At 41.7% G+C, this 22,982-nt stretch overlaps 1 protein-coding gene across 3 annotated transcripts in view; it reads left to right on the top strand.

The window, feature by feature from the left end:
* The first annotated feature begins 169 nt into the window (after positions 1–169).
* Positions 170–22,982, top strand: part of LOC102203912 (arf-GAP with coiled-coil, ANK repeat and PH domain-containing protein 3-like) — a 55,279-nt gene continuing 32,466 nt past the window's right edge. For all 3 annotated transcript variants that reach the window (XM_005731364.1, XM_013910377.1, XM_013910378.1), the window contains exon 1: positions 170–448. In XM_005731364.1, the coding sequence (XP_005731421.1) occupies positions 402–448 (47 nt within the window). In that variant the 5' untranslated portion in view covers positions 170–401. The remainder of the gene's footprint in view (positions 449–22,982) is intronic.

Here is a 22,982-nt window from a genome sequence, read left to right as displayed (position 1 = left end):
TCTATCTATCTATCTATCTATCTATCTATCTATCTATCTATCTATCTATCTATCTATCTATCTATCTATCTATCTATCTATCTATCTATCTCCCATGATTCCTTGTGCTCCTCCTGGGTTGTTACGGAAGCTTGTGTCTGCTCGGCGCTCTTCTCTCCTTCACCGGTGCTCACGGTGCAGCTACGCCTCCCGCCTGTCTGGGCAGCAGCGGCAGTAGTGTAGTAGTAATCTGCGTGCCGCGCACTCGGCTCGCATTTTGTGTCACCGTGCCACCAGAAGAGGGGCGACAGACTGCTGCGCGTCAAGGGGATACCAGTCATCATCCACACGGTTCAAGCTACATCCCGTTGGGGGCAATGACATTGGCAGCCTGACGTGGGAATTAACGAGAAAACGCAAAAATGACTGTGGACTTTGAAGAATGTATAAAAGATTCGCCCCGATTCAGGTAGGAGCTCCTCTCGGGCACATAGTAGCTTTGCGCAAAAAAATGGCACACCTTATTTTAGGCTACGGGATTTCTTTTTTCTGAAGGGGGGATAGCACGCTTCGCCCATGCGGAATGTAACAGTGGTATCAACAGGGTAAAATGAAAGGACGTTGAAAGAGCCGGATGGCGATTCTCTATCCATATTTTCTTTATTGCATTTTTATTCATTGATTGTAATTTTCATATGGCATGTTTGTGATACATCAGCTGGATGTGTAATGGTGTGATTTTTATTTTATTTTTATTTTTTAACGTGGGCTGTGTATCAGCCCAGTGCAAATGAGGAGATGAGGGACACCCACTGCCACGCACAATGAGGATCCATATTGCCGAAATGTAAAATTACAAGTGGTTTTCTAGTGATCACATCATTCCCTTAACCTTCTTACAAGGGGCACACATACATTTTGAGGGTATAAGGGGAACACTGAAGTACAGTTTGGGTGCAGTCTTTTCTTTAGTCATACAGAAGGGCATGCAGTCCTCTAATGTGTGTCATTTTGCACAGTGGAGAGGAGAGACCCTTGCAGCAGCTGCAGCAGCACCAACAATAGTGGCCCTGGCTTGCAAAGAAGCAGCAGGGAGTGGAGTACACACTCTCTGCAAGAAAGGAGTTTGTATCCTGGGCACAAAGCCAGCTGTGCCGATCCGCTGGAGGTTTGTAGCCTCACTAGGTCCACGTGCCAATCTGGCTGCACTCCTGTACAGGCCAGTGGGGGAGAATAAAAGAAAGCAAGCAACATGTAGGCCAGGAATCCCCTGTTAAATATGCCAGTTAGAGGCGTTGCAGATATGTGGGCATGCCTTCTACTTAGTGTTTTCAACTTAAAGGACCAAATTATGAATTATTTAGTTTGTAGAGAAATAAAAAAATGCCACAGATCGGTTATTAAGTCATCCCCTCTGTATCTCCATGTCAGCATTGGTTGCGTGTTTAGTTGCAGTTCTCTATGTTTGTCATTTTGTTGCTTCCCTCTTGCTCTTCCCCTGTGTCTCCCTTTCACAGTCAGCTCATCTGGTTTCTTCACTGTTGTATATGTCCTCAGAATAATAGTTAGTAAATCAAATGAGAAGGCAGGCAGGGAAATGTAAGAAAGAGGGCGAGGGGAGACGGACATCCAGTTGGCTCCATAAATCTCATGCTGATTTATGGATGATAGATGGCTGAGAGAGAATGCCAGGAAGAGAAAGAGAAGCAGAACAGACTCAGAAACTTCCCCTTCTCTCTCCCGGTTCACTGGACGAGTTCCAGACCTGCTGTTTCCTTAGATCATAGGACAAACGTCATGTGTATGACTGTAATTGTGATAAAGAAGATGGGGATCATTATTTTGTAAGTGCTGTTTGGACCATAGGATGCCTTCACTTTCATGTCCCTGTTCTCATTATCCATTCATCAGGATAATTTCAGCTGTACTCAGCACGGTTAGTTAAGTCACATGTGGAACTCAGTTTTATATAACCACGATGCAACATATAGATACTAAAAGAACTACTGGATAAGGGCAGCAGTGCCCAAAGGGCAAATTCATGTGACAAAACTAACAGTGAAAGTGAGGGTGACCCGAGTGACAGTGAGAGGGAGAGACGCTCATCTTGAGGACATCAAGGTTGAGACAGTGTTGCTGTAAGAAGTTTTGAATGAAAACAATGTATGTGTGCTGGTGTTTCACTGAGTGTGTCATAACTTAATCCTAAAGACTGATTTGTTTGAAAAATAAAGTGACAGGTCAGAGTTGCGTGACTAAGCCATCCAATTAAAGATCATCACTGCAGAAATTTCCATTATATTGAAGCGTGTTGTGATCCAGCTGCCTGTCTCCCCCTCCTTGTTGGGTCATTCTGTAGAAACAGAGCAATCCTGTCTATCTTCCCACACACAGGCCTATAACAGCTCACACACACCCTCTCGCTGCAGGTCTTAACTTGTGCCAGCGCTGTCTCTGTGTAAGCATCACTGAGTGAGCAGGAAAGAATTTGGAAAGGTATTCGTGCCGGTGTATTTGTAACACATATTTCTGTTCAGCCTCTCTCTGTATACTGAACTCATCACCAGTGCTCTGCCTCCTATTCACCTGCTCTTTCATTCATTCTTCAACAAAGCATGTGTGGCGTGTAAATCTGCCTATAGTTGGTGGCAATGATTGATTTAAATCAGATTTCCTGGAGCCACGGCCCCGTTACATGTTTGTTTGCCTTCGTTTCAGTATTTCTAATCCCAGCACCACTACTGATTCTTTTATTGGTTGATTGGGGAGAAAAAAGTAGGCCTGCACAGGTTTTCAGTGTCACTGCAACAGATTTATTATCTGTGAGTCAGAGAACAGCGCGGAAAAAGAATAGAAAAAGATCTAAATGTGACTCGGGTGTTCAAAAGCTCCACTGCCAAGTGTTTGTTGTCACTGTATCGCAGGTTAGAACATTGAGAAAACATGCCGGTGTTAAAAAAGAAAAACGCTGATGAGCTTAGAGGTGAACAGTTTAGAACCTGCTACAGCTGAGAAGCATCATCTTGTGCTTGTGGTTTCATTTGATTCAGATGTTCAGTTGCTAAAACCAAGTGACATAAACATAAATGTTTCGAAACAGCTAAAATGACCGTAAATCGGCGCTTGTTTTACATGTTCAGTCACAAAAAGGATGCATAACTCGATCTTTTTACAGCATGCATTTTGTCCTTTATTTTACTGTTCTGACAGTGTTGTTGTGATATAAGTGTTAATATTCATATGGGTGGGTGTTAGCTGTTGCCTAGCAACAGCTGCTGTAAGCCAGACAGCTGAGATCTGGGAGAAATGAGGACGGAAAATTTAAGAATGGACGAGGCGAGTGGGCACTGTGAAAGACGTCATCTTCATTTTGATTTTCAGTCACAGAGAATTTTTGCTATCAAAGAAGTGTGTGTGAAAGTAAAAAAACACAACAAATATTACTGGTGTACTTGAGCTTATTACAGTGGAATTGCTGTTGGATGCCTAAATCCAGTGTCAGAGCGCATTTAGGAATAATATAAAGCTCACGGGAGGTCTGTCTGTGTCATTTGTAAACTGTAAATCTAAATGAGAATACTGAATATGGACTAGTGTTTGTTGACTCCAGCAATGGACGTTTTAGGCCATCGTGTACTGAGAAGCGACTTCTATCCCACGCACAGCGTATACTCAGCATCAAGCTGTCCAGACAGGTTGAGAGAGGGAGTCAATGGCATTTGAAAAGTGGACGCAGCAGATCGAGATGTTCTTTTTGCAAATGTGTCGCACAGACCGAAACTTTATATTTTATTACACAAAACACAAAATACTTTTAGGACAGGGCAAAACCGAAACCTCGTCAAAGCTGCTCAGTCTATAATGTTTAAAACAAAACTAGGGTCCATGTATAATAATTTTCCCATAAGACTGGAGGGATTGTGCTACAGACTGTTGCCAAACCTGCGTGCCACTTTACCTCATATTTAAATACTCTCTTCAGCTTTCAGGTAGCTGCATGTCATATCCCAGCGTAACAGCTGTTACACACATTCTTAACCATATTTCAACAGCAGTGTTGCATGTTCAGAACTTAATTTTGGTGATGGCTTCTCGTGGTCTTGCACGTCGTTCTTTGGCTAGCCATCGGTTTGTGGCGTATTCTTTCAAAGCCTTGAGTTTACATGTTACAGTCGCTGACATCCTGGTATTTTGGATCCACAAGAGTCGACATTGAGATGAGAGGGTTGAGTTTCATCAGTTAAAACTTGCACTCTTTGTGACTTGGTGAACAAAGTGCATGCACATACTCTATGGATCTGTTATTTAAATTAATTGCACACTGAGTCATATTATTTTTTTGATAGTTGCAATAAAAAAATGATCTAAAAGGCACCAAAATCACAAAGTCAGACACAAATACCCTAGTTTTTTATGAACATGTGAAAGCTTTAAACAGTGTTATTTCTGCTCTATAGTTGGTTAAATTGATATTACCTACAGTTTTGAGTGTTTCAGAGTTAACATGGGTAGTAAAAAAGTGTGTTTTTGAGACAACATGAAAACCCCGTAGTCTGAGAAAAAGGGTGTGAATGTTTGCTTTAAGCTCCATGGCCATTACGTTATTATATGTCTGGCTGTTTAGAGCTGGAGGAGTCTTATTCAGAAATGAATGTTATTCTAAATCTGTATAGAGAGAGCCCACATGATAATAAATTGCAAAATCGTGGAAGTTCAAAAATATCTCAGGTTTATATAACCTGATGGTGAAGTGGATTTGATAAAAGATTTGATGTGTCTGTATAAAAAGAGGCTTTTAGCTGCTCTTATGTGTGATTTCCTACAATTATTTTTAAAAGCATGTCTCCATTTATTGGCAGATTAAAGTGCTTTTTGATGCTCTAGTTGTCTGTCTGGTGCCCTGGTTTCTTTAACTGTCTGGATTTTTATTCCCTACCTGCATCACCATTACCTCTAATCCTCTCTCTCTCTCTCTCTCTCTTGTTTTTTTCTGACACATCTTGACTTTGCTGTCTATTTGAGATACTGGGTGCTTATTGTTAAGAGCCTGTGAAATGTGTAAATATGCGTCATGCTGTCTTTGCTAGTCAGAGGCGGGAAAATAGCTCTGCTGTTGCCAAGAGTGACCAGTAGGCATTGGCAGGTGTAGACAATACCCTTCTCATCTCGGTATCATGCGTGATGGCAGGAGAGATTCATATCTGTCCCCATCAATGGGAAAATACTCAGTAGTTGTTTGAAGAGTGTGCCAGCGGGCAGGTGTGCCAGCAGAGAAAACAGTCGCGTTATTTGCAGAGGTGAACATCACATGGTGACTAACAGCCCAGATGATTTCAGACTGGATGAGAAAATGCATTAAAGTGCTGAATAAGATTACATGTCGGTTCTCACTGGTTCTCACTGATAAACTGCACATGTGCAGATGTGATGTTGTCTGGAAAATGTCCCAGGCTTGTACCTGCTTTTAGTTCTAAGCCCAAAAGGACCCTGTCTAACTGCTTGTAACCTATTTTGGAGAAAAACATCTTTGAGAGTCACCGTGACCGTTTGAACCATCAGGAATAAAGCCTCTTTACAACTTTCAGCTTTTGGCAAAATGTTTAAAAAGGCTCCAGACCGCTTGCATTAAGTAGCTGATGTCTAGACATTCGTTCCCAAACACTTTCTCTAATGCATCCGTGTACATGGGAGATGAGCAGAGGAAGAAAGGAAACAGCCTGGCTGGCCTGAATCACTATTCTATTATACACATGCTCTCCATTCATATTAAAATCTAAACGTTTTTCTTTTCCAGCAGTGTTTGCAACCAAATCTGTTGCATTTGAGCTATAATAAAAGGGATTTTCCCTCAAAGATGGTAGTTTGTCTTTTACAAGGTATAGGAAGGTCATGCAGTTACTAATGCTGGACTTGGTCCTACGTGTTGGGAATTTATGTATTTTAAATATCCCCTGTCACTAATCTGTGAGCATACGTTAAAGCTAAAGCACTTTTTAATCTGTACAATGGAGTCAAATGCAAAAAATATTAAAAACTGCTAAATCTGCTTCAGTTTATGTTATCTTTGCCACTGTGATAAAGGTATGAAGGAATATCAAGGCGGTAATAAATACTTTTCCTTCTTCTTGTGATACTTTATTAATACACTGCGTCCAGAACATGTATCTACTCTAGAGTTAGGCAGCCACCAGAGGATGAGCACACTGCAGTCATTAACGGATGGTCAGCAACAATATTCAGGTAAGCTGTAGTGTTTAAGTGATGTTCAGTTGGTACTAAGTGGTACAAAGTTTGACAAAATATCTATTACACCACCCCGCCCTGATCCTTTGATACGATAAAAGCCACAATGAATCCATATTATTCAAGCCCAGTTCTGACCTGAGCATCTGAAGGTTACAGCGGAAATTGAGACTCATCACATCAGGCAACGTTTTTTAATCTTCTGATGTCAAATTGGTGAGCCCGTGTCAGCTGCATCCACCGTTTCCTGTTCTAAACTAACAGGAGTGGCACCCGGTGTGGTCTGCTGCTGCTGTCGACTTCAAAGTTATACATGTTGTGCATTCAGAGATGTTCCTCTGCATCTGGTTATTCGAGTTATTCCTGCCTTCCTATCAGCTGGAAGCATTCCTTCAACTCTCTTCTGACCTCTGACCTCAGCGAGGCCTTTTCGCCTAGAGAACTGCCGCTCACTGGATAGCTTTTGTTTTTAGAGCATTCTCTGTAAACCCTAGAGATGAGTGGGAAAATCCCAGTAGCTCAGCACTGTCTGAAATGTGATTGGTGGAGTAGACTTTTGTGTTGACTGGCAGTTGGACAGATGTCACTAACATAGCGATGTTATGCAGTGTTGTTTAGAACAATAAATGTGAGTACTTTGATTTGAATACAGTTTTGAATATTTGATTAGCCCTGAAAGTGTAATAGGTACATGTGTTGTTGCGCACGTACTGCGTGATATAGCAGCTTTGCTAATACTTTCTTTGCTCTGAAAGGTTCGACCGCAGCAGGTTGAGGATGAAGCAGACGGTGCCATGATGATAAACTCCTAATGATGTTAGTGATTAGATCAGGAAACCCTCACCGGAAAGAAATCCCTTAGCTATATATTGACCTGTTAAACTATTTTAACCTGCAAGTGTTAACAGAAAAAACATGCAGACTGGCAGGGCCATAAAAATATCTCGTAACGCCTGTGAGTTTACATAAATATTTTAGTTCCCCCTGGGTGTGTAAAGGTAGCGTCGGCTGTGAACTGCAGAAAGCTGGCCGGTCTTGTCAGAAGCTTCACAAACTGTTGTTACAACTTAGGAGGAGTGCAGTTTGTGGCAGCGTGGTCTCGATGTATTGTCTAACCCTCTGACAGAGTGATATGAAGTGCTCTTTTTATTGCATAGAAAGACATCAGGTGAACGAAGAGGGAAACCCCGCCTCAGTTGTTTTGCATGTGCGCCTTGAATAGGTGCCCTTACGTGACTCCAGATTTAAAAAAGTGCACAGGGGGCATTGCATATGATGTGAAAAAGGCGATGCCCCCATTTGCCACCTGCAGATGTTTGCTGTGTTCAGAAATGTTGTAGCCAGTAATACTGTTCCTGTTTTTGTTTTAGGAACAGAGTTGTTGACATCCATCGACTTAGAAGCAGCGTTTCTGCTCTTGCAGCATTTTGTTTGTTTGCTTGGAAACATACTGTGCACAGTTCGCAGCTGCTGCTCTGCTCACAAATCTGGTATTCCCGCTCTGTTTTGCTCTTACACGAGACTCGGTGTTTGCAAACGTGCAGGATCCGATGCTTTATTTCAGAGGAGCATAGAAGGATGGAAATCAGTAGCGATAATGATAATGATAGGCACTTGAATGGCTTCTGTACTGTGTGGTTTTCATTCTTCTTATCGGATTTGCATTTGTGTCGCACGTGTGTGTCTGCCTCCCGGCCAGCATGTTGGCAAATCACATCATCTCATATTCCTCTTTCTGCCACCGTGCCAAGCACACAGAAGTTGGGCATGTTCATGAGAACATGGGCCCATCACGTGGACACATCCAGTGAATCCACGGAGTGCATGTGCTGCTGGGGGACCTATATGAAATAGGATTATCAGTAAACACACTCTGATTAAATCAGCTGGATAGCCTACAGACCCCGTTAAAGCTCACACACTATCAGCCTCATACCCTGAGAAGCTTTAATACAATTTTCCTTTCTGTAGTGTGAGGGATGAAGAATTACACAAGTGCTGTTGACAAACTGCAGTTTAAAGGACTTGCAAGCCTTGGGTCAGAGTACTTCTATGTCCCACTGAAAACTGTTTTTATAAAACCAATTCACAATGCAGTGGCTTTCATTTTAGGAGGCGTCTCCATGGTTGCCGAGATCATAATGGATGTTGTACAGGAGGATGCTTTAACCGCAGCGCAGTCCTGAATATTCGCAATTCGAATCAAGCAGGTGCAAGGCAGCTCATTTTAGCTCAACGTCCTCAATTTTAAACTTTGTCAGTTATGTATTTTGTCCCCTAATATAACGTTATCGATTTTCGATTGAGGCGATTTTACAAGTTTGCTCGGCTAACGTAGCATGGTGGCGCATGAGATGAACCCTCTTGTTTGTAGTATTCCCAGAGTATTTTAATTTATTTAATAAAATATTGATATTTTGTGTCCCTGTACCGATACAATATTGCCACATGAAATATTGTGATACTATGCTTTATTACTGTGTTTAACATACAGTACAACTCTGCACACAAATATTAGGAGAAAGAAAAGATCACGTGGTCCAGCTTACTGCTCCTGACATCTTTCATTTTCTAAATGCCCTCCTGACTCTCGTCTAAAACACAAATTTGACTGAGTTACAAACTGAACTCTAATCCTGATAAAACGCAGAGAAACACAGGCACTAACTATTGTAACCCCCGCATTGATTAAGCTGCATCTTAATTCCCGCTCAGTGGACGTGACAGTCAAACAGGCTTTTTCTATAAACTAGAATCCCAAAGTGTAATTATTAATTCTTTGTCTTTGGAAAATAATGCCAATCAAAGTCATAGTTTCATAATGACTGCGACTTGCAGTTTATTTTGGTCCAGAGAGTAATTACCCAGATCAGAGCCTGGGCAGCTGTGATTGAGCAAGTCGTGATTCATGGGAGAGCTTTAGCAGATTCTCATTTAATCTGGATGACTATAAAGCGCCACTTTAAGGTTTCAATTTTGCATTTATAGAGCGACTAAGTCTAACGGGCGGTTGATTTAAAGATGTGGCGATCAACAGCGTCAGCACAGACAACATGAATCATTTGAAAACATCCTTTTGACAAAGTCTGATTTGTGGCAGATGTGTTGGTCTCATCGGAGTCGAGGGTCACTCCTGTCGTGAGTAAGAAGAGTGAAAAATGTGGCACAAATCAGACCTTCTCACGTCTTTCATGCTGTGTCATGGTTTATTGTGAGTAACCTCTCTGTGTAATCATTCAGTCCCACTAAGATCAGCATTTGGTGTGGGAGTTTGTGCAAATGCTGCCAAGGCCTCTTGAAACTCAAATCAAAACTATTAAGTAAATTGGCGTCGTCTTGTTCCTGGGTTTCTTTCTTCATGTTGGTATTACAAGTTGTTTTCCCAGCAAGAAGCATTTGTCTATCCTTTGGCATCCCCCGCAGTTTAAACACATATTTTGCCTCACTTGAGATGTATTTTTTTAGACTCTTCCAGAATTAAAACACAGCTTGCTAGTTTTATGTGTTATGGTAGTTACTTGGGGGGTGGAGTTGTTAACCAAACACACAGACTGACTTTTGGTTTAACTGGAAGTCATGTTTGAAGAGAGTTCACAATGCAGGAAGTCATTAAATCACATAAGGGGGAAACCAGCTTCACCGCTTATGTGTAGTTTCTGGAATGCATTTGTGTTTTCCAGACTTTTTGTGCAGAAAGCTACACATGAAACCTTGGGGCACTGTATATGTTTGGACAGGCGCATGTAGCTGTACAAACATGCACATTAAAGACAGAATCTGGCACCACAATGTGACACGACAAGGTGATTTTCTGCAGGGTTAAAGGGTCAGTGGTTTCTCACACTTCAAATCAACATTTTGTCTCCAAGATACTTGAAATAATAAAAGTGGTCTTAAAATTGTGTTTTTTGTACAGAAAGAAATAAAACGTTTGACTTCGTGGTGGCTTTCTGTGTGCCAGGAGGTTTTATACACGGTTTTGCATTTTTTTAAATATACTGCAGTTGAAATAGCCATACGTGTTTTTTTTTTCCTCAACTTGAAAACATTTTTTAAGCCAGGATAAACCACTTAACAACTTCCATAGGATTTAAAGGCTAGTCTTCACTGTTTACATCCTGTTGAGGGGACTCGCATCGAAACCTAAGAGCCTGTTCCACAAGACTGTCGACGCAGTCGGTCTTCCGATGTTTATCCGTCTATAATTCTGGATCGTAGCTAGCCAAAGAAATCGACGCCTCTGACGTCGGCAAGACTAATTCTTGTGTTAAAAATAGAAATTTAAGCTACAAGTGCGTGTTTGTCGTCTACACGCAATGTGGGAATTATCTGGTGTCGCGGGGCTCCGTGCCTTCGATAAACAGCCCAACTGGTTCAACCAAGTGGTGGCCAAAAGACGGGAAGGGAGAGAAAAGAGTTGGGAAATCTTTGTGTGCACACCCACCAGTCGTCTTGTTGTGGTTGCACTCCTCTTCTTCACCTTTATCCATCTTTTTCCTCACTGTACTCTCTCCTCCAGCCTCCTATATTGGCAGTGTGCAGAGTGGATATGAATCAGTGACAGCGCAGCAGCAGCAACACTGACTGAGTTTCAGTATGCTGCCTAAGTCTGTTTTTGCTCTGGTTCTAGTTAAAAGATGGGAATGTAGCATGACTGGAAGGATGATCGATGACTAAACATACAGGGGCAATGACTGATGGGCGGATGTTTGTAGTGGAGGGGGAATATAGAGGAAGAAAGATGGTCCAAAGGGATGGAGTGCACCCAGAGGAAGAAAGACAAAAAAAAAAAATGGAGACAGATTAATGGCAGCACATACAGACACATAACCGTGTATAAAAACCCACTGTGGTAAAATTTCCCAGAAAAGTATCTTAAAGACACAGAGGGCAGCTTCCTTAGGCTGACAAATGATACAGTCTCACAATCATCCTGTTCAAACTGGAATAGAAGGTGTTTGTGTTTGCATGTCTCGCTCTTACATCTGGGGTCCACTTGAGCAGCTGGTTCAGATTTGGCCCAACTTTCTCTGCCTTGGTTTTAATTGTGCACACTTGGCTTTATGAACAGTAGTTTTCTTTTGCGTCAGATTATTAGTTTATACTTTGATAGGCTGTTTGTCCTTCCTGTTTACTCTCATGTCTTACTCAGCCCTCACGCTCTTCCTCCACCCACAATCCTGCTGTCCCTCACACCAAATGTGTCAAAATTTTAGACCACCGATACAAATTTCCGGTGCCTTTAGTAAATAGCACAATTCACATAGTTAAGTTTTTTTTTTTTCCTTCTTCTTACTCTCCAATCTCAGCTACAGTCTGTTGAGACATGCATATCTGACCATTTCTATCAGGTTGTTGATGCTGGCTTGCCGTGTGTTTGGCGCCCCACCAGCCCCAATCCTCGCTGAATCCGTACACCCCTGCGGTGCTGAAACCACAAGTGTGATTGACAAGTCAGTCTTGAGGGACATGAAAAGAAACCGGAACACCTTTTGCTCTTTCTTGGACACTGATGGATTCCCTAGTCATGTTTCCCATCTTTACATTCTTCAGCCTGCATCCGTGCCTGAAATCCCTGAGGAATTCCTTGCAACCAAATGAAAATATTCCCATCTGCCATGTCAGCAGTCCCACAGTTTCTTGGATTCATAAATCCCACTCCTACAAAGTCACATAATGATGCACTCTTTCACGAACAGGGTGGTTCTTTCCATTTGTTCAGTGGTTTGCCCACCACGTACAAGGGTCAAGAAAAAAAATCACAACAGCTGAACCACATTCATCAAATTATAATGGCAATTGATCTTAAAGCAGGCAGGAAGGAAGGAAGACCGTGTCATATATTGCTTTGGTATGAGGGTGTAGGGATATGGTGGGTATGTGTGTGTGTGCATATGTCACATAGACAGATGTAGCTAGCTGAACAGGGTGGTTCTGTCAGAGAGATCTGGCCTGGAGAGCAGGAAGATTAAGGTTCAGCTCAATATGAAACAAGCGTAACCAGAAGTTTCATGGTGACTGCAACTTGCAGTCTACTTTGTACTAGAGTGTAGAAAACCAGATTAGAGTAAAAGCTTCACTTTGACTGCAGCCAAGCACCGTTTTCTCCCACAGTTTCTGAAACCACATCACATAAAAACTAGCTTTGTTAATTTAAAGTGTTCGATAATTACTGCTGACAATCTTTGAGGTCTAACTCGGGCCAGTCATATAATTAAATTTCATAAATGTTATGTCACCCTACTGCAGTCAAAATGCTCGCATCACAACAAGTCAGCTACATGGGAGCAGATAAGCGATGATCTTAGCTGATCTGTTCATTGTAAAATATTAAGCTCTGAACTGGAAGCATCAGCTGCGTCAGAAGTCCATGTGTATTTACTACCTCATTACCAACATGTTAACATTTGATTTGTAAAATATAATTCATAAATCTTTCTAGCACTGAGCTTTATAGGTGAAACCACAACACTTCACTTGCATACTCACGCTGTCTGGCCCAGATTTGTTTCTCTTGCTGTCTCAATGAGCGAGGCTCTTGCGTAAGACCACCCCGAGCGTTAATGTAAACCTGTCTCTTCATTCTGTCTCACCCAGTGGACTTTCCCTCCACTTCATATCCTGCTGCACTTCAGCAATCGACGATTTAATAATGCAGTCGTGTGAGGTGTTGTAATCTTGTTTTCTCGACCGCCGTCGTAGTCTTGGATAAGGACAATGCTTTGGTAGTCCGGTATTAGCAACAACAACAACAACAAAAATCTGGCCTTGTGGTTTTGCTGTTGCTTCATTTGGAGATAATGGCTATAATTTGGAGTGAAAGAAAAACGCTGGCCATTTGGAATTACAGTGACAGAATTTGTTCAACAGTGTTCATTAGATGCATAAATGTTTACCCCAAACTAAATTTGTCTGGTCTGTGAGCTCACTTTGTCTGTGGTGCGCCTTCAGCAGATTCCATTCCCATCTTTACGTCGCACATACACACACGCGATTGTTTGTGTGCATGTGAGAGAGTTATTTAACAGCTTGTTGACTGGTCATTGGGAATTTGGAGAGTATGGCTGATTCAAGTTTCCGAGTGGGTAACCGTGGGTGCTTTCTCACATGTTAGCGCATGATAACGGATCCTCTGGCGCTTGTTTTAGGTGAGGGTGCAGGACCATCCAGTGGTAAATTTTCTACACATACCCTGTACCAGCTCTATTTTAATATGGGCTTATTTGGATATTGCGTGTGAAGGTTTGGACAGGTTAACCTGATCTATGTTTTAAGATTTACAGTCTCACATGCAGCTCCTTGCAGCGCACGTGTGAAACCAACTCATGACTTTGTCAAGACTGAGGTCATCAGTGTTTGCTGACAGGCTCCAGTGATGTAAGAAATAATAATCTCTGTAGGTAAACAAAACTCTGACAAGTCGTTTCACAGTCAATTCAGCTTGAAAGCTGAAGGTCGATCAGATATAGCCAAACAATAAATGCTGATGTTCTTGGAATAGCAGCAGCAGCTACTCAAACTGCAGCAGACGAATGAGAACTCTGTCATTCAGTTACTTTTGCCATAAATAAACTTCTAACCTGTGCATGTTCTGTGAGCCCAATCGCACTTTATAATTACAGTATGCTGAAAGACATCCCAGCACAAATTGGTTTAAAAGCATAATATTTCCTGGACTGGTAGCCAATGTGTCACAGAGTTCATGTAGGGGAAGCCTGACTCCTGAGCGTGACCCCCTTCCATTTAACTGAACTGCTTTTGTTTTGTTTTTTTAGCACTATTGGCTCAGACCAAGAAGGTCCTGAGTTTGAATCCACCATCTGTTCAAGGCCTTTCAGTTTGCATGTTTGCTTTTTCTCTGTTGGTTCTCGAGCTTTCTCCCGCAGTCCAAAGACATGCAGTGCGGTTCCATTAATTGGTGATTCTAAATTGCCCTTAAGCAAATTAAGGGATGGTTGTTTGTCTCTCTGTGTTAGCCCTGCAACTGACTGGCGACCTGTCCAGAGTGAACCGCGCCTTTCACCCTATGCCAACTGGGATGGGCTCCAGCCCTGGATAAGAACTGGATAAGCAGAAGAAAATGGATGATTTTGTTTTTTAGGAATAATTAAAAATGCAAGCAGGTGGAGTAGAGTAACAACACGAAGATAACAGCATAACTTTAAAATGTTTTCTCTTCCAAAATATCTTTATGCATGACACTAGGATACAGTAACCTACCACAGGAGTCCTGTATATCCAGTCAGAGTACATCAATGTACTGTAGCTAAAGCAAGGAAACTAAAACCCGACCTGGCGGTATTTTTTTGGAAAAGATCGACTTGAGTGAGATGAACATTGTCAGATGATCATTGCCGACCTTCTTGGGGTGTTTGGCAGTGACAGACCGTTCTTAAATGGATAAAAGTGTAAATCTGTGGTTGTTTCCTCTTTGGCACATCTGACTTTTGTGTCAGCAGCAGCCTTATTCCGCTGATGTTCAGTCAGAGCTGCCAAAGATAACAGTGGGAAAGCAGTCTCTTGTGCAGAGCTGAGTTATTTCCTCTTTTGCACAACTGTTTCAAAGAGGCATCTCCTCTCTCTCACACATGGTCTCAATAAAATGCACACACTTGCATGCAGAGCCATAAATAAACACCTTAGCTTAGAGCATAAATGTGTTTCTGTAAGTCAGTGTGGGAAGCAAGATGTGATCAGATATTCCCACAAGTTATCACACTGCTTTACCTGACAGTGCTTTACCTGGTGATCAAGTGGGGAAAAACCTAAACATTGTGCTTGAAGGAATTCATGTACAAGTGAGCTTTTCTGGCAAAAGTGTGCTGGAGCTCGTTGATTCAGGCCCAAGACTGATACTGTATGTCTCACTGTATGTTGTGATGATGTCACTCTAAATTTCTTTGGAACTAGCCAATAGATACAGAGTGCATAAGTGCAAACAAAAATATCAGCTAAGACCAAAATATTTTGAATGCTGAGTTCAGTTGCAATTGCCACACGCAGATCTGATTACTGCCAGACCTCTTCAATCAAGCAGAACCTGTCTGACAAAGTGACTTGGCTAAAAGATCTTAAAAAGCAACAGATCATGCCATGATCAAAATAAACTGAACAACTGATGAGCCTTTGACAGCCTGTAAAGTGTTATAAAGCCATTTCTAAGGCTTTGGGACTTCAGTGAACCACAGCGAGAGCCATTATCCACAAATTGAGAAAATATGGATCAGCATTGAACCTTCCCTGGAGTGACCGGTCTACCAAAATTAGTCCAAGAGCACGTTGACGACTCACACAGGAGGTCACAAAAGAACCCAAAACAAGATCTAAAGTACTGCAGACCTCACTTGCCTCAGTTAAGGTCAGAGCTCATGATTGAACAATAAGAAAGAGATGGCATCCATGGGAGAGCTCCAAGGAGAAAACCACAGCTGACCAAAAACAGGACAAAGTTTCATCTCACATTTGTCAAAAACCATCTTGATGATAAAGACTTTCGGAGAAAAATTCTGTGAATTGACGAGACAAAAGCTGAACTTTTTGAAAGGGTTGAGTCCTGTTACATCTGGTGTAAAACTAACAGAGTATTTCATAAAAAGAGCATCGTACCAATAGTCAGACATGGTGGTGGTAGTGTGACGGTCTGGGGCTGTTGTGCTACTTCAGGACCTGGACGACTTGCCATAATTGATGGAACCATGAAAGCTGCTCTCTGCCAGAAAATCCTGTCTGACCATCCGTTTGTCCCGTAATGCTAAAGCTCACTTGGCTTATGCAGCAAGACAACGATCGTTAAAAAATGGCTTAAGAAACAAAGAAACAAAAAAACCAAAGGTTTTGGAGTGGCCAGGTCAGACTGGACTGGAATTCTATCCAACATCCTTTGGCATGACCTTAAGCAGGCCTTTTGTGCTATGCGTGGCTTATCCATACATACCTACAATCATGTGTGTGTGCATTTCTGGGGTGGAACAAACAGCAAGCCTTATCAATGCCAAACATTCATTAAGAATGGAATTATCTGTTGCCCTGTGGAACAAAAACAGACTCTTTGTGTTTAACAAAGCCCAAGGAAGGAATGCACACTTAGCTTACCTGTAAGCCTCTCTGTATCCGTCAGTTAATATCTGTATTGTTTCTTCTACCGTTGAATATAAATATTATACAACCCAGATTAGCACAGTTAGGGCTGACTTTTTTTCTTTGTTACATAATAGTTTCTACATCCTGTGTATTTGATAACACAAACATCAAGCATTTTTTACATTTGCATTAACTTGCATTTACAGGAGTGGAGGCTTTTTCCACCATCTTAATGTACTCCATCTGTTTTGATTTACAGTAAAGTTCTAAATGTCAATGTCCACTTTCATTCTGATTTAGTTTCTTTTTTTGGACTTCAGCTCCAGGCAAGTGGGGGATGTGATACAGATCCTGGTTAGTCACTGGTTAGTCATCACAGCAGCATGATATCAGTTGATGCTGTAACTGTGCAGTGAAAATATGTTTTACAGTAGAAAAACTGGGGTTTCACAATTCATCAGTGTGTTTAGGCAACAGAAAGCTGTATTAGACAGGTAGGTTTAATGTTGTAGCTGAGCAGTAAGGCTAATGCAGGTGCCTGGTTTCAAGTCCTCCCCAGGCCATTTCATGGGTTTCATTCAAGTCGCTCTCTATTAGCAATAATGACTACACCCTGTGCTATCCTGTCAAAAAAGTCCTAAAGAAATATTGTGACTGGTATATGTATACAAGGCATTCAATATATAGAGGCACATTTGAAAGAGAGACGGCTCTATACGGACACTGTTCCTCTGTAGGAATGGCAGTCCAACTGAACTGTGTGTGTTTTTTTTGCAGTGACTAATGGAGAGCCATGTTATGCACTGAATACTGTTTTTTGTGTCTGTCTGAGAAAAGAGGCTTTCCGAGACGTCCTTACATTTATCACACTTTGCCTGCATTCATTCCCTCCCAGACAAATGCACAGATGTAAATATTTAGCTGTGGCCTTAACAAAAGACGCTCTGCAGGTCATTGCTGTCTGTTGCACGTTCTTCTCTAAAGAGGATAGCCAATATCTGTCTGCTCCTGTATTATCTTCAAGTGTGACTCCATTTCTGCTGTCTGCTACTTCCTCTGTCATCCCTCACTGTGAACTGGCTCTGGGTGGGATGGATGCAAAGAGCACAGAAGCAAAAGGAGCCCTGGGAACAAAGTGCTTTTAAACCACAGGGGTCTTCTTCCTCCTCTGCATTTCTCATGTAAGCTGCATCCGTGTGCGTGTCGCCCGCTGCTAACACCCTGCTGCGAGGTCAGCGAAGGTTAAAGAGTTTAGAGATTTGGATAAATGTGCAGTCCTGCTATTATACTGTCCTTTTAGGCTTCCTGCTGATTTCGGTCTGTGTTTGGAGAGCTCTGCTGTGTCTTTTTATGTTTTAACTTTTTGTTTTGTAGAGCAGTAGCATCATAGTTTTTCCGACTCCAATACCGCACTTCCTAGACTGTGCTGTATCTAAATTTCTTGGGAAGCTCTCGTGTATTCCTCTAACCCCATAATGTGAGAAGAATCTGTAGTTTAACATGTCCTGTCATGCAGGGGATTTACACATAAGATAAAAGACACATTAACAGAATGTAGGGCAGGTAGAGGACAAGGCTAAAAGTGCATGCAAATAAATGTTTATTTCGTTTTTCCATTGACTGGATATGGAAAAGAAAGACCAATTTAAATTATTGGACAAATCCAAACGTGATAGAAAGTCTGTCATGTGATGTTACTGGAAAGCGAAACTGTGAGTTCAGATTCTTCTGGGTGTTAACAAAGTATGATGAGACTTTTTCTTCAGGCCCAGGGCACACCTCTCCTACACTTGGACAAAGGGCACATGGGTGTGCGTGTGACCGGGAAGTGTGTCGGATTTAAATTTGGTTGGGTGTGTGTGCAAATGCATTTCCATATATGTGTCATACCTAGATTGCATGTCATCAGCTTTGTGTTGTATTGTTTCTTCCTCTTCTTTTCTTCCTGTCTGCCAAAAATACAGAAATAACTGACTACCAAATCTAGACCACTTTTACTGATAAAGGCTCAGGCTCTCAGATATAGATTAACCCTAGTCACGGATGATGAACTTTTTTAAGTGGAGGTTTTCATTCATCTTTTTTCAGTCTAGGACTAGCCTTATTCTCTCTCTTTGGGAAACCTGCTGGAAGAGTTAGGGTGAAGGTGCAGAAGGTTTGTCACCACTTTTGTGCACAGTGTGGATGCATATTATGATCAGCAGGCTCAAGGGAGACTTTCTTTCCTGCATCTCTTTAAATATGAAATGTAGTTTCGTAGAGCAGATCACGGTGTGTACTCTTTCTAGCTTTCGGCTGAGATTTTCTGGAAATAGTGGAAACCGTTAGTGTCACTTGATGATGATGTAATTCAGGCTGCATTTTTCAGCAGAATGGCTTCCTGTGGAACTCAGTTTTCTGTTTCTTACCCGCTCTCCTCTTCTGTTGGCAAGAAAGGCAACAAAAGAAACGAGAAAAAAAAGAACAATTGCACTTTCCAAGCAAAATCTGTTCCAGCTGGCACGAGTCTTGGATACAAGACATTAGAGAAAAATGATTTTTGTCTGCTTCACACTCGGTACAAGAGGTTTTCCAGCACACTTCCTGCCGGCCTTTAGCTGGAATGTACTCTGGAATGAGATAATGACGTTTCCACATCCCAGACTGCTTCGGCAGAAACATTTAGAAATGCAGTGTGTTTATAGTGTGAGGTGTACAGAACGATGGCTTATGAATAATCATAACAACGATACATTATATTTGGTTGAATGCTTTTTGGGGAATTGTTTTTATTGATGTTAGCACAGAGGTGGTCTGACAGCTGGTGGGAAACAGGGAAACTTCTCTTCTCTCCTTGAGTGAATTTGTGGAAGTCTTTATGTTGCGTTATACAGCTACTGCATGACTGCGAGAGGAACTGTTCTTCTCCATTAACAACTATTCCTCCCAATAATTCAAAGGCATAATCCAAAAGATGAATGATATACTGGTGAGACAGATGGTGAAAATCACACTAAATGAATAATAAAAGCCGCAATGTTAATGTTTCCTGTTTCAAAGGAAAGTGTGAGATTTTTTTGAAACACTACTTATGCCACAGGCTCTTAACTCTTTTTACTATGAGCCCTGGGGTTGGCCTTGTAGTGTAGCTGTAATGTCATGTTCTGTCTTAATAACCCTGCTCTTTGTTTATTCCAGTGTATTTATAATTTGTGATTTGCTCGTGTAATTTAGACGGCTGTGACACCATAGGTGCAGTGGGTTATTTTCTGTGTTAGCCATTTTTTCGCACTTCGACTTTTCTGACTTTTTTCTTTTTTACTAGTTTTGCATTTGGCTTGGGTCAGTGTAACTGGACCCTACAGAGGTTGCACAGGTAGTCCAAATCCTCCAGGACAGCACATCAATATGATGCCAGATGTTTTGCTGTATTTAAGCATGGAGGAGATTCCAGGTGACAGGCATTTACTGGACAGGTCCACAGAAGGTCCTTCTATCAGCCGGACTGCTATGTGCTTTGGACTTATGTCAGTTCCCTCGCTGATGTAGTGAGTCCTGGGTTCCTCCTGGTGCACAACAATGCCCAGCCTAATGTTGCATCAGTGTCCAGTTCCTGGAGGATGAGGTAAATTGATACCATTGACTGGCCCCCACGCTTGCCTGAACTAAATCCAATAGCACACCTCTGGGACATTATTTGTTGGTCCATCAAGTTCCACCTCAGAGTCTCTGTGAGTTGGTGATGGCCTGGTCCGGATGTGGAAGGAGATCCCCCAGGACACCATACGTCTCATTAGGAGCATGCCCTGACATTCTCAGGCATGCATACAAGTACGTGGGGGGCTATAAAAACCCTGAGTACTATTTTGAGTTTCAACAAAATGGATTAACCTGCTGCATCATTTATTCACTTTGATTTTTGGGGTGTCTGAATAGCCAACTATGGGCTGATAATTTTCATTTCCATCAAACGACGTGGCATCCTTTTCACTCCTAACACATTACCCAGCCCACATCAGTATAGATATCCAGAATGATTCTTTGCCAATAGGTTTGATGTGTTTTGCCTTTAGTTGTCTCGAGCAGTGTAAAAAATCTTCTGCAGTTATGATATGATCATTATTTAAGTAGGTGATTTGTTCACTGCACAGACATGAGAGAGGTATCAGTCTTTTCGTCTACCTCTCAGCAAGAGACCACTAAAGCATATTTCCAAATGTTGAACTCTTCCAAAAATTAAAATTAACATTAACAAAATGTATCCAAATGTTCGCTACCGCTGTTTTATGAGTGTTGCTTGAAATCATTTGTAATCCAGTTAAACTGAGGCTCAAGGCTACCCGCGAGGCTCGTCCTTTTTGTCTGCATCCTGTTTGGTCTCTTTGTCCGAACAGCCATCGGACCAGTCAAATGTTTTTTCAGGGAATGAGTGTGATGTTTGTTGTGTGTTGGGAGTGAGGGAGGGTTTTGGGAAGCACTGAAGGCATCTTTGTTCTCTGCACATAAGATAGTAGTGTTTGGCTTGGCTGGTTATTGGTGTGAAAAGACAGCCTGTTTAGGAAAATGTGTGAGGATCATTGACTGGAGGCTCTTTTAATGGACTCTGAACACGTGTTTGAGCAATTAGTGGCACAGAGCCTTGAATCGTGTTGTATTTTGTTGAATGTTGGACTGTATGGATCTTTAAACACTTTCTGCCATGAAACTGCAGATTTTGAGATTTATACATATATAATTACACAGATTGTAAATGCATTTCAGGTTTATCTTTTTATGTATGCTCACGCAGACACACACACACAAGAAAATAAACACGCTGTCTTTGGCTTTGTGCCATCAGCAAACACGGGAGTGTTGCAGACAGGAAGCAGACAGATGGACAGACGCAAGCGTACGCAAATGAAACAAAGAGAGTAAGGAGACTGTGATTTGGGGGATCAGTAATCGACAAAAATTATAATTATTATCTCGGAATATTTATAAACAATACTGTTACTGAACAGTGAATATAAGATGTTTGTGTGATGGGATTGGAATTGATTTTTTAATTAGCTGAATGTGGTCTAGCATGGAAGAACAAAGAGATGAAGGCTGGGGCTGCTGTTGCTGTCTCCACCCAAAAACCACCTGCTCCTGATCTCAATGATTTCCATTAGTGTGGACGATTTAAAAAAAACCCTACATCATTTCCTCCTCAAACAAAGTGACCTCGTTTTATATTTCCTTGCGTTTTTACAGCTATACCTTGCAGTTCATTAGTATAAAAGAAATGTAACATTAACTGGGAAATGATCTTGAAAGCTGTGATTCAGCAGAAAAAAAAATAAATTATTTTTTCCACGAACACGTACGACTTGAATAACAGAGCTCAGCTCACTGTGATGGGTGTGTTTGTATTGAGCAGGACTGACCACAGCTTAAAGCTCCTGTGGGATCCGCGTGCTACTCAAGGGCACTTTGCCTGTCACAGCGGGCGCTGCAGATGCATCACAAGCCACACTACAGCCACGAGCTCACCGCTGTAATGCACCGCCTCATCAGTGACAAAGATCGTATCAGCGGGTTGATATGTTTCATCAGGAGGAGAGGAGTCAGTGTAAGAGCACACGTCGATGAATAATGTGCTTTTTAGAAAAGGAAGAAGCTGAAAGGAGTGATGGAGGAGTGGTGGCGGGGGGCGCGCAGGGACAGACACATTAGACAAAGAGGAAATTGGTCAGTAAAAAAAAAAGAAAAAGGGGAGAGTAATGCTGATGCCTGTTGCCATGGTGATGTGGGTCAATGACTGGTTGCCATGGTGATCGCTACTTGGAATTCTGGGAAGGGATATTTTGGCGTGTGCGTGTGGATGAGGGGAGACGTTTATTCAATATAACTGAGAATGTGCAGCATGCGTCTATGTGTACGGACGGGCACCTTTATAACAGCAAGTGTGGTAACGTGTGCTGCAGTAAGTCAGGCGCAGTGCTGCTCAAAATTCAAAATAAAGCAAGAATATCAAGATAACGGTGCAGCCTGTAACCTGTCATTACTTTGTGTAAGGATGATTTAGTCTCTAAGGTCTGCATATTTGAGACTTTGTGATCAAAGGTCAGAGGTCACTGTGACCTCACTCAAGGATGTACTTGGTATTTATGACCAGTGTTGTTACTTGAAAATATTAATTAGTTACTAATTACTGATTACTTCCCAAGAAAGTAATCCCATTACTTTACTGATCACTTACACAACCTGAATACATTCTAAAGCAATAGACAATTCAATTTTTTCTGCATAATCCATCAGATGAAATTCGAATGAAAAAGACTCTTTCTAAAAAAATGTTTTATTAGTTTTCATCACTAACTTTATGCACTTTGCATCAAGCAAGAATTAAATTATATGCAACAGTCTTTGACTTGAAGACATTTGTTCAAAATTTAAACCTTTTTTCTGCGTATTCCAGCGTATAAAATAAAATAATTTTTTGTGTTTACACTCACCCTTTCAAATAGATGCAAGTAAAACACAGCAAAAAAGGAATAAAATCAAAGACTCCTGTCGCTCTTAAATCTATTGTCAACTGTTTAGGAGGAGTGGGGCCGGTGGTCGTACTTTCTCCCACACTCCATATTATCCATTGTTGTTCTACACATTTCTGTTACTACCACAGCGTCGCACGCTCGTACGTCATTGTCATGAGACACTGACAAACAAAATCA

The sequence above is a fragment of the Pundamilia nyererei genome, unplaced genomic scaffold (genome assembly GCF_000239375.1).
Source record: "Pundamilia nyererei isolate P.nyererei 1_Seehausen unplaced genomic scaffold, PunNye1.0 scaffold00042, whole genome shotgun sequence".
Classification (NCBI taxonomy): domain Eukaryota; kingdom Metazoa; phylum Chordata; class Actinopteri; order Cichliformes; family Cichlidae; genus Pundamilia; species Pundamilia nyererei.
Note: the sequence above shows the minus strand (reverse complement) of the source record. Positions and strands in the feature narration are given on the sequence as shown.